At 41.8% G+C, this 12,574-nt stretch overlaps 1 protein-coding gene across 1 annotated transcript in view; it reads right to left on the bottom strand.

Annotated features, from left to right (window-relative positions):
- CA8 (carbonic anhydrase 8) overlaps positions 1 to 12,574 on the bottom strand; it is an 89,092-nt gene that overhangs the window by 13,072 nt on the left and 63,446 nt on the right. The window contains exon 8 of the mRNA XM_042923433.1: positions 8,014 to 8,183. Coding sequence (XP_042779367.1) covers positions 8,049 to 8,183 — 135 coding nt within the window. The 3' untranslated portion in view covers positions 8,014 to 8,048. The remainder of the gene's footprint in view (positions 1 to 8,013; positions 8,184 to 12,574) is intronic.

The following is a 12,574-nucleotide window of genomic DNA, read 5'->3' on the forward strand; positions in this document are numbered from 1 at the left end:
GCAAATTTCTTGATTGGAGAAACCCCCACATTATCTAACAAACATATATGTATTTCTTCCCAAGATATTGGGTATTGTCTAGATCATTTTAGCTTTGTATATTATGAAAACAAGTTTTATTTGGAATGTTTACTTAATTAAAACTGAAGTATCTCCCCAAATAAGGCAAACCTATATTCATATACACATACCCCTAAGGTCTATGCCGTTAAAAAAAACTTTTTATGGCACATTTTTATTAAAAATATTTTAAAATATATTGTCTCTCACCCTTTTGAGCATCACGTCAATATCTATCTTTCTCTTACGTGGTTTCTTCTCTAACTTATCCTTTTCCCTTCTTTGGGAGATGGCTTCTGTCCCTAATATAGAGGTCTGGGGTAGGTTTCTCCATGCTATCATGCCATAATTCTTTCCTCATCCTCCTGCCATTTCATTGTCATGCTGAGATTTCAGATTCCCTAGGTTTTGCTATATGTAAGCAATTTGCTATATACAATCATCAGGACCGTGACTATTACATAACGAAATGAAACTATTAAAAAGAGGACTTCAGTCATTCTGTCCTGTTTCCATATCCCCTTGATAACTGTCAACACCTAGCAACGTATCACTAGATCTAATTCAGATAAGTTTCCCAAGGCACATTTTCAAAAGACTCTGCACCTTAATAATAGATGCCAATAATAGAACCTTTCATTATGGATGGCGAGAACAAACTACAATACCACCCGACTCCAATGGCAGATGATGCCAATTTGTCACAGCATTCCCTCCCACTAGGCTCACAAGTGGATTCAGTCTCCTTTTCAACCAATCACAGCGGACACAGAAGTTTGAGGGCTCCACATTACCCAGGTCTTTGATCTTTACAAATCTTCCTTTAATAATCCTATGCAGAAGAGAGCGGAACGCTCTTGTGATGGTCTAGGTAAGGGATGAGGCTAACTTCACGGGGTGTGATGTTGGGAAAGGGGACACAGAGATAGATTTGGGAGCGATCAGAAGGCAAATCTGCACAACTGGATGATAAATTGGAAATGTGAGATGAGGTGAGGAAGAGAGGTGTCAGGTATAACAGGTTTCTGAGAAAACTGGAAGAGAGCCAGGTCTTCGGAGAAAGATCATAAATTCACTCTTGTGTATGGTGAGGCTAAGAGGTCTTTGACATATCCGAAAGAAAAGTCATACAGACAGCTGGGCGGTCAATTCTGGATTCAGTTCAATTCTAGAACTTAATAGAGAGACCTGGTCTTGGACTACCAATGCATGGGTCATCCGCACCGGGTGGCCACAGAAACCGCAGGTCTAGGTAAGAGCATGCGTCACAGGCTGGACTGTGAGCGCTCCCAACAGTAAGCGGCCTCCCTGAAGGTCCATTCGAGGGCTGAGCTTTCATGCTTCCCTCGTTCTGGGATGACTGCTTTCCTAAGTCTCTGTAAACTTCACCACGAAAAAGAAAAACTCAAGAGAATGGACAGCAGATAAAGGAGGAGAAAACTGAAATGAGAGCCTCCTTAAAAATACCATTTTCTTAAGAAGTCTCAAAGTGGGAAAATGGAGTCAAAAAATTGATTTGGGGAAATTACCAAAAACGAGCACCCATGATGTAAAAGGCATAATAGAACGTGTTTAGATAAGGTAACCTGGTCTCAGTAATTTTTCACTGGAAAATGTATTCTCTAGATTTAAAATCATGAACCCCACCATCCTTAAGGTATCAGAATATAAGAATGTTCAACATACAAGTTGGCCCACGATTGCCAAATATTCTCTTATCTTTCTCCCAAACCCAATCTTGTTTTAAATCATGGGGAGGGGGGGAGATAAAAACTAAATCATTCCCCAATTGTTATCCATAATAAATAAATAAATAGGTAAATAAATAAATAAATAAATAAATAAATAAATAAATAAATAAATAAAACATCTCTAAAACATAAAAAGAAGAAAAGGATAAATACGGAAGCAGGGATTATTTTCCTTGTTGAGTAATCTTGAAGAAATGCTGATATAGCTTTGATGTTTTTCATTCTTGGGTTAATAACAATTTTTATATCACATAATCAAAACACAATAGATAGGTTGAGCACCCTTGATATTTTGGCCTTTTCCTGAAATTATTTTGAAATCCTTTAGGAAATCCATTCCACTTTCAAGAAATTCTATATGATATAGTAAATAGAAAACAGCTATATCCATCGAGTTTTTCATTTCTCACCCTAATGCTGTGCATCAAGTTAAATTATTAGAGTGAGGAAAAGTCCAAGTTCTATTGACTGAAAATATGGCTTTGAGCTTTCCATTTGTCCTAGAAGGATAATAGCTTTTACCTACTTGGTCATTCAGAGTTGACACTCTCCCTTCCCCACATAGCCCCTCCTTTCCTATAATGCCTTATCCTTTTCCAACCTGTAACTCCTCTTAGGTTATAAAAGAGAACCGATATGAAACTGATGCTTGTGATAGCATTATTAAAGCTAAAAAGACAACATTATTAGTTGAAAAAGTATATGTGGGGAAGAGCTCAACACAGTTCAGGATAGCTTCAAAGACCCAGAAAGAAAAATGAGGGCAAGTCTGACAAAGGGATCATTCAAAGTCATTTGGTTAATAGCCCCTCTTTTTTCTTCTTTTTTGTTCTACTTTTTTCCCTAACTTAATTGGAAGCATACTTATATTTTTCCCCATTTCAAGGGTGGGGGGTAGGAAACTACTTAAAGAGACTTGTGGCACTGGTTTTACAGAAAATAAACATTATAATTAAGTACAGCTACTGTAAACGTGTGCAGCTTAACAATATTTGAGTCACTGGGAAATAAGCAAGTCTTTGAACAGCCAGAAAAGCTTTAAACAATGGGCTAATGCTTTGTGAAACAAACAGGCAAATAATCATCTCATCAGAACATAAGTACCAGTATAGAGATACCAAGAACAAAAGTATACTGTCTTTTTCCTGTCTTTGCACAGCTTTTACGAACTGTATACTATTTTGTACACATGTGTTGTATGGATATTTTATACCAATGTTATTGTGAATGACTATAAAGCATTGACGATTTTCTTCTCTCTTTTTTTGCAATGGCTTTTAAACTTTGTAGCTATCTAACTGCATAACTTATAAAGAAATACTTATTTTGTATTTTTACCTTGTATAGATTTTTATATATGTATCAAATGAACAAATGCCAAATAAAAAGAGAATGGAAAAAAGAAAAAAGTAAACTGGACCTAAACTTTGGTCTTGTCTTTTGTTTGTTATTACACAGATATGGTTCTCATACAGAGAATTCAATGGGTAATGGATCATTTCATGTCCACTGGCTCCCAGAAACCTGAACTAGCACTGCAAAACTAAAGAATTTCCAGCACCTGGATGAGTTATAACCTAGTTCTTTAAACAAGTATAAAACCATAGTTCATACTTCTTAAATGGTAATATAAAAAGTCACAGATTATTCATGGAATAATAAGTCTTGGTTATCAAAGCCCTCCAGATGTCTAGCCATGTCATGCAAAAAAAAAAAAAAAAAAAAAAAAAAAAAAAGTCATTCTAAGTCCAAAAACTAAAGTTATTTTAGTAAGACATAGCTAAAATAAATCTGAATTATTTTAAACATTTTTTAGAGAACTACCAGAATTTTTTTTTTTCCTTTTCAGTTCCAAGAGCTTAAATGAAACATTCATGCATTAAATTCAAAGTCTGACTGTCAAATCATTCCACTTTAATAAAAATTTGAATTACCGCCCTTAGGGCATTATTAAATATCAAATAAAAAGCACACATCCATAAGTTTGATTTCCCAATATAATTCTATGTAGAACTATGACTAGATTTGTATTACACATTTCAAGATAAAAGGGTCAAAAATATATTCATAGAAGGATGAAGTCAGAACTGGAGTTGCCTTTGAAAGAATTTCTACACCATTCTAAGGAATCTGGGGGAAAGTGACACCCTTTAAGTAATCTTGGCCACAAAGATGAGGACACAAATCCACCCTCCTTTTAAAATGCCTAGGTCATAATTGATTTAAAGCCTTGAAAACTTATTCTTTACCTTCCTATCATATAAGGAATACGAAGTATCTGAAACACACATAATCTCGTCAACAACATTGTGGTCTGCGTGCCATGTGTGGGGGAGACAGAAAAGAGCGACGGTTATTTAGATCTTTACAGAAAGGCAACCCTGGCCTAGGACTAGATATGGATCAAAAATTCAAGGTAATAATCTGATTTCATTTATAGGTACTGATATTCACAGAGTACACTAAAACCTAGACTGGAGAAATCAATAAATTCACGTTCACCCAGCCTCACTGCACCTCCTGCCCACCCCTCCTACTGTGTTGCTCCTGTGAACCCACCGTCCCTCCCTTCTCTCTGCTCCAATGTCCCACCTTCCCTCCTGCTCTCACGCCTCCTGGCTGCAGCCCCATTCTTCCTTAAATAACAAAGGCAAGTCAGGGAAACTCAAAAGCTACAACCCGCCACCTCCTTCTCCCTTCCTATTAGAGCCCAGAAAGTGTCCACTCTCGTAACAAAGCAGAATCCACATTTGCCTAGGATTTCATCCCTTTCCGTTTTCAGTAGTCTCTGCACCCAACGTGGCGCTTGCGCTCAAGGCCCCCAGATCAAGAGTCGCGTGCTCTTCCAACTGAGCCAGCCAGGCACCCCAGATTTCTTCCCCTTTCAACTCCTCAGGGACCTCACAGCTAGGATCAGCCCCTCTGAGACATGCCATTTTCATCGCCTCCCATCTCCTGGCTCATCACCCCAACATACAGACAGCTGCTAGTATTGTGTGTGTGTGTGTTTAAGAAGGAAGTGTCCCTCAATCCCTTCCCCTACTGCTGCGGGGGGGGGGGGGGGGGGGGGGGGGGTGGGTTCCGCTCTACTCCCAGCCCAGCTCAACAAGAATCACAAGACACCTCCCCCTCCTCCCTTCCCACTCAACTCGGGCCTGCCTGCGCAACACACATCCCTCCCTCAGCACGCCACCCCCCACCGCCAGTGTGGGGATGCTCTCTGACCTCTGCCGTGCAAGGGGTAAGAAGAAGGGCTCTGCCGGTCAGGCTGCCCAGGTCCAATTTCCAGCTCTGCCACTCAGGGACTGCATTATTTTGGCCAGTGATCTAATTTCTCTGTGCTTCAGGAACCTATTTATAAGGCCGCCTGTTAAATTTTAGGAGCACTTAATGAGATGATCCCATGTAGCATCAGAACATTATACACATACACATACATATACATATACGTAATCTCCATGCCAGTGACGACCATACTCAGTTCAGACCTCCTTTCTGATCTCCACTCTCGAAACTCTAGTACCGGCATGAGGGGTCCACTACTGTGACTGACAGACCATCTCTCACTCAACGAGCTCCAACTCCACTGTCTTTCCAGCCCAGAGTCTGCTCTGGCTTTCCTGCCATCATTCAATGGCACTTCATCCACACAAGTTTCTAAAGCCCCCAATTCCCAGAAGCTATCTTTGCCTATTTCCATCTCCTTCCACCATCATCCAATTGATCAACTAAGTATCACTTGCAATGTTTATTTAACACACTTTAACTTTTCCGCATCTCCACTGCTCCTATTCTAGTAGCCAAGATTCTGTGTCTTTCACCTCGGCTACCCAGCAGACTTCTAAAATATCTCCCTCCCCCTCCCCCTTAGCCCACTATGATCCGATCTGTTCATTCCCCAGCTGCTGTGATCTATTGAAAACACACATGAGGTCCAGCCACTCCCCTGAGTAAAAGTCTTCATGGGTTCTCAGCACATCAACAGCAAAATAAAGATGCCTTCATGTGGCAGCCAGAGGCTTCGGGGGGGGGGGGGGGCCTCCGAGATAAGAGCTCTGCCCCTTTGATTCCTACACACCAGATATACAGGTTCTCCCTTTGTACCTCAACGCATCAAATTCTCACCTCCTCCACAGGGAGCAGCCCCTCAGGGCCTTTGCAAGAGATATTCCCTCTATCTGAAATCTCCTTCACTGCATTTTCTTCTTCTTCTTCTCATTCATGGATTCATTATAAGCTGTAACTGTATGTTTTTGAAGTATTTGTTTTTCCTCTGTCAGGCTCCCCACATGAGATTCTAAGTTTCATGAGAACAGAGACAGGTTCTTCTGACCTTTGGATACCCAGAACCCTCACATAGTAGGTGCTCGATAATGATTTTTGAGCAAATGTATTTTAATTCTTTAGTTCCTCCATTTTAAGACTTAGCTTAAAGCACTCTTGGGTTTTTCTCCCTTGTTTCCATATATGGATTACTCTAAGTCCCCACTCGTTCCTACGAAAGCAAATTTGCCTGGTTGGCCCTCACTATCTCCAAAATCAGAAGGGGACGAACTGTACTGGCTAAGCAATGGAGAGTCAGTGAATGACTGGAATGTGGCTGGCCGATACACGCTATGTGTAGTTCTAAAGAATTTCCAGGGGCACCTGGGTGGCCCTGTTGATTAAACATCCTATTCTTGATTTTGGCCCAGGTCATGATCTCACAGTTCAGGTTGTGAGTTCAAGCCCCGTATCGGGCTCTGTGCTAACAGCACGGGGCCTGCTTGAGATTCTCTCTCTCCCTCTTTCTCTGCCCCTACCCTACTCACCAGCGCGTGCACTCTCTCTCTCTCAAAATAAACATTTTTAGAAAATAAAGAAAGAATTTCTAATTTGCCTATAGATATTCAAGACACAAAGTATTATATGTCATGATGGATTCAAGGTACAATGGAGATGCTTCAACTCTTAAAAACCTTGAATCTAACAGACAAAAAATAAGAAATACACACATAGCTAACTGGAAGAAAGAATGTGAACTGAGAGGCACAATTTAAGGGAGAAGCAGAGAATTTGTGCTGAGAACAGTATTTGAGTTGGGCCTGCAGGGGTGGGAAAGAATGTATGAGCAAAGCACATTCACATAAGAAAAAAGACAGTCTGGACAGAACACTAGGAATATGTGGTATATAGAGAGAGGCAAGAAAAACGGATGGGGAAACACGTGGACAAAAGGATCACCTTTTAAAATTCCAACGTCCACTGTCTAGCTGGTGAGACCGTGAGCTTCTCGAGGCTAGAGATTTCTACTGACCTGGGACTCCCACACACCGTTCCACCCACACAGTATGTGAGCTCACACTCTCCACGGTCCATTGAACAAAGTCCAAGCTCTGACCCGTTTGCCTACGTTAACTCCGACAGATGCTTTCCTCTTGTGGGAAGCAGTGGTTGGCCAGCTCAGGGAACTGACCTCTGTATGCACTCTTAGGCAATTCACAAGGTAAAGAAATAATCCAGCATATATACAGCCATTTATGTATATTTGAGCTTTCCCGTGTCTGTGACGTTTTATCCTGTCAGCTCTATGGGGATAAGGTATACACATATTGAATTCGGTATGTTAAAATGCATAGATTATGTTTTAGACGATAAAGAAACGTACCATATTCACGTAACTGACAAGTGTTTCTTGATCTATCAAATGAAAGCACTTGCACAGGTCAAGGGTTTCAATGCGTGCCAGATCTGCCCTCGCCTACCCCGATAAATAAGATCGAATCTGCATTAGACAAGGGTCAACTCTGAGGCTCACACACGCCTCCAGTGGCCTCCTTTGTGTTCCTCAGTCATCAGGAGGCGACTGCTGCCGTTTCAAGGCTACGGCATGGCGAGCGCTTAAAAAGGACTTAACCTCTACCTGGAGTAAAGAGGGGCTGCCTCTCTGCCTCTCCTTATCCCATCAAGGTCAATATTGAAGCAAAACGAGAATTAAAGGCTGCTCTGGTGGGAAAATAGAAGGACGGTAGATTGTGTCTCAACGCTGCGTGAAATTTTTAAAGCCACCTGATTTGTAATTAACAGCGCTTGCGAACGTGTCATCCGTTTCATCAAAATGAAGTGCACTCACACTGCTAAATTATCAGCAGCACCATGAGAATAACTCTGGCATGGCAGCTTCACGTAACTGTGTGCCCTCTTTTCCTTAATCTGCACATACCCAGATGAAGGCAGTCTCGCTCCTGTTCTCGTTGGCTACTGAAATGCAGCTCTAATGACTCTGTCGCTAAGTGGCTGAGTGGGTCTAAAATTGTCTCCCAAAATCCCGTCACAGCCTTCCACAAGTTCAGCTCCCTTGACGTGTGTCCTCAGCCTTCGAAATTCTTCGATCTGAAAATAAAAACAGAGCAACACAAGCTGATTATCTGCTAGACATTTCATAAATGACTTCAAAGATGCATACATTGTAAGAGTTTTAAAAAATAAAATTAAAGTTGATCTTCAGGAAGAGCAAAACCGTCTTAAGTCTTCCAGACCTGAGGAAGGCATCAGACACAAGTGGCACCCAAGCAACGAAGGCCGGAGAAGAGGAGACACCGAAGTCTCCAGACAACCCCAACAGACACAGAAACCTGCTGGACTCATTCATGCGAGAATGATACACACCTCCCCAAGAGCTTGCATGATAAGACAAGGCGAACAAATGAATGAGTGCTCTTAAATGCTTCCCAAGTACAGCTTTCATTAATGGATTCTGGTCCTGCTGTATCCTGATTAGATAGATCCTGATTAGATGCTGGATTTATCAGATGGAGGTTTCCTTTATCACAAGACTCCCTCTGCCGCTCTTCCAGCCTTCTGGAGCGCACAGGCCCAGTGAATACCTCCGGCTGTCCAAAACCGTAAGCCCAACTTCCTCCCCTTAGCAATACCGATTTTCAAGTGCATCTCCCTTTCTCAGGTGGCTTCCCCAGATCCCATGGATTCTCATTCCACAGGAAGGAAGAGATCCCCAGTGTCTCAAGGATCAGTGTATCCAACTTGCCAGGTCTCCATCTCCCAAGAACCCACTCGCTGCCGGAACCCGCCAAACACCAGTGAAGCAAGAAGCAAACGTGATGAACATTCACCAGGCTCATTCGCATTCGTCGATTTAGCTACAGGACTCGTCACCTGATGTTCTTCTGCTTAAATGTCGCACAGTCACAGGACACGTTCTTTGCCCCTTCCACAAAAGGAGAAACTGAACAATTAAGAAAGTTTCCACGTTAGCCAGGTCTGACAAGTCCCAATCAGCCTGCTCTTCTCCTGGCTTCACTGCCACCTCTTCAGGATTCTCATCACTCAGGGGCGCTTGGGTGGCTCTGCTGGGTAAGCATCTGACTCCTGATTTCAGCTCAGTTCATGATCTCACAGTTTGTGAGTTTGAGCCCCGCAGCAGGTTCTGCACTGACAGTGTGGAAGCTGCTTAGGATTCTCTCTCCCTCTCTCTGCCTCTTCCCTACTCATCCTCATTGTCTCATTCTCTCTCTCTCTCTCAAAATAAATACATAAAACTTAAAAAAAAAGTTTTTAAAAAGAAATTCTAATCAACTCAGTATAACCTGTATCCTCCATATTCCCGGATGTGGAACAAATGTGCTTTAAAGAGCATCGATTCACCGAAAGTTCACCAGGAAAACAGGGCTTTGTCTACAAATGTTCTTCATACAGCAGAGCCACAGGATTCTGCCATTTGTGAGCTACAATGAAATGCAGGAGATCACCTGATTCAGGGGTTCTAATAAAAGTCTAGAAACCCCAAGAGATTTTGGAGGGCCCATGAAACCCCTGGATGACATGCAAATGTTTACATGTGCCTTTCCTAAGAAGAGGTTCCCGGACTCCAAAAGAGTTAAGTCTCACAGGATTCTAATATTCCCACCACTCCTATACACGTCGGGAAACGGAGCACAGGGAAGAGTAAGTAGCTTGTTAGATTCGAACCCAAGTTAGAAATCTAAGGGCTTATTTTCTCAGCATTCCAAACGATTTCCCTAAATGGGAGAAGGCTGACCCACCTGCTATTGTCCTGTTGTCTGCTTTTTTAGAACACCTGTGTGCTGTACTTGCACAGCAGTGCCAGTGAGATGAGCAAGTGGCCGTTTAGTCTACACAGTGCTTTTTCACTAGACTTCCTTGGGATCTCAGGCTGAGAATACGGGAGGCACCTATTGCTTACTGCATCTGGAAAACTTCTAGAAGCAAGGCTGCGTGCGAATCCCCTGTCATCATCCATGGAGTGTGCTTTGACTTCGAGTTTGTCACGGAGCAGAAAGGAACCCAGTCGAGCTTCTTCAAGAAGGCGACTATGGAGGTGAAGGCAGTTGGGTTCTGCATCCAAAACCCCGTTCACCCCCGGCTCTGACCCCTAAGACCCCAACGACCCGATCAGATCACCTCTTTAGGCTTCAGTTTCCACGTGTGTATAAGCGATGACGATGGCAGTACTTGCGAGGACGGTCCAAGGAGTGAGATAATTCACGACAATCACTCGGCACACGTCTAGCACGCAGACGTGCTCGGCAGCTACTAGCACAACTTCTTGTGAAGTCAAACCTTTGGCATCCTGAGATAAATATTTAGCTACAACTTGATTGGTAAAAAGCAGACTGGAGGTCAGAAGCCAACTGAGAAAACAGAAAGGGCTCCCTTCTTGCATTCACTTTGATGTGTCAACCCCACGTAAGGGCCGCGTCTAGAATCTTCATACCATGCACCGGGTCACTGAGGAGCGACAGAGACTAGAAACCGTACTGCGTACATATATTTTAGGAAATGCTTCTTTTTGGATTGACCTTGAGGCCTATGTTAAAACTAGGTTAATTTTATATTTACATATTCGGAGCTGACAATAAATCTTTCAAGCCCCAGACCTCAGCCTGAAGCAAATTCAGTGAAAACAGCTTCTTCTCGAACAGATGAGCTGAATCCACAGCGAGCCAGCCTCAAATCACTGCATTCTTGGAGAGAACTATTTCACAAGAAACGTGTTTCTCTGATCATAGGCAACACTTTGAAGACTTCAAACGTCAACAGAGATGGAGGGAAAAACATGTCCTTCTGAAATGCCAATTTTTCTGAAGTAATCGCCCCCCCAAAACCTTTAGTCACTTCAAATGGTTTCAAGACCATACCGGGTTATCTCCCACTGAAAAGACAGACATTGAGAAATGAGCAGAATAATATTTTCAGGATAAAAGTCTGCAATGAAATTCAAATGTCAGGGCAGTACAGAGACTTTCACTGCCACATGTATCAGTAGGGATGATTTCGTTGATTTTTAATACTACTCTACTTAAACATGGTTGTTTTTAACCAATTTAAGAGAGTCAGAGACAGAGACAGAGAGAGAGAGAGAGGGACAACAGAGACCCAAGCTTCAGGGAGAAATCCTCATCTCCTGAAGGTAGCAGAGTTGAACAGCGACTGGTCTCTGAACCAGGAGTGCACTCTACTTAGCCTAAAGCGTTTACTCCAACCTTCAGTGACTCATGAACCAGATTATTCACTCAAAGTTCAGCTTTAAAACTGCATTCTTTAGGAGTGCATTTAAAGTGCTAATTTACATGGCTTCAGGTTTGGCACTAATTGTTTTTAAAAGTTCCCAAGTTTCTATAAATATCCTCTACCAGACTTCTTTTGACTTACATCTCTGTTATCATGTTAAAAGAGAAAAATAACACATAAAAGTCAATGTTCTCGTATTATTTTATCATCAGGTAATGGCAATAAACGAATTCGAGTAATGTAACTCCTTATGGCAACCATCAAAAGCAAGTCAAAAGCAGGCTGTACTTAAATACTCCATATACACTTCTATATCCTGGGATTATACGTTACATGTCATTTATAGGATTCTCCAGCTTTCATGTACTCAGACTTGTTTTCGTTTATTTCATTTTCTTCAACCCACTATCTCACTTTTTTCTAAAGCCATTGCTCCCTCTTTTTTACTAACTTCTTATCCATAAACCAACTCATCTGTCTTTGACTCCTTAATCTGATCTAATTTTCCTAAGAGCTTGAGAAGAGAATATCCTCTCCCCAGTAACAATGATGTCAACTTTCCCTTATTCCAATCCTCAGTCCTGGTCTCTGTCACTGTCTTCCCATCTTTGCTTGAAGACGGTTACTGATGAGCTACGCATACACAAACATCATCAAAATTACAGTCCAGACATGTACAGACATTGCTCTGAAGAAGATATACCAATGGCTAACAGACACATGAAAAAATGCCCAACATCACTCATTATCAGGGAAATACAAATCAAAACCACAGTGAGATACCACCTGTCAGATGGCTAAAAATAACAACTCCGGAAACAACAGATGTTGGCGACAATGCAGAGAAAGGGGAACCCTACAGAAAACAGTATGGAGGTTCCTCAAAAAGTTAAGAACAGAACTACCCAATGACCCAGCAATTGCACTACTAGGTATTTATCCAAAGGATACAAAAATGCTGATTCGAAGGGGCACACGCACCCCAATGTTCCAATATTTACAGTAGCACTATCGACAATAGCCAAATCATGGAAAGAGCCCAAATGTCCATCAACTAATAAATAGATGAATGGATAAAGATGTGATATATATGCAATGGAATATTACTCAGCCATCAAAAGGAATGAAATTTTGCCACTTGCAACAACATGGATGGAACTAGAGTGTATTATGCTAAGCAAAATAAGTAAGTCAGAGGAAGACGAATATCATATGATTTCACTCATATGTGG

Source organism: Panthera leo, chromosome F2, assembly GCF_018350215.1.
Source record: "Panthera leo isolate Ple1 chromosome F2, P.leo_Ple1_pat1.1, whole genome shotgun sequence".
In the NCBI taxonomy this organism is placed as follows: domain Eukaryota; kingdom Metazoa; phylum Chordata; class Mammalia; order Carnivora; family Felidae; genus Panthera; species Panthera leo.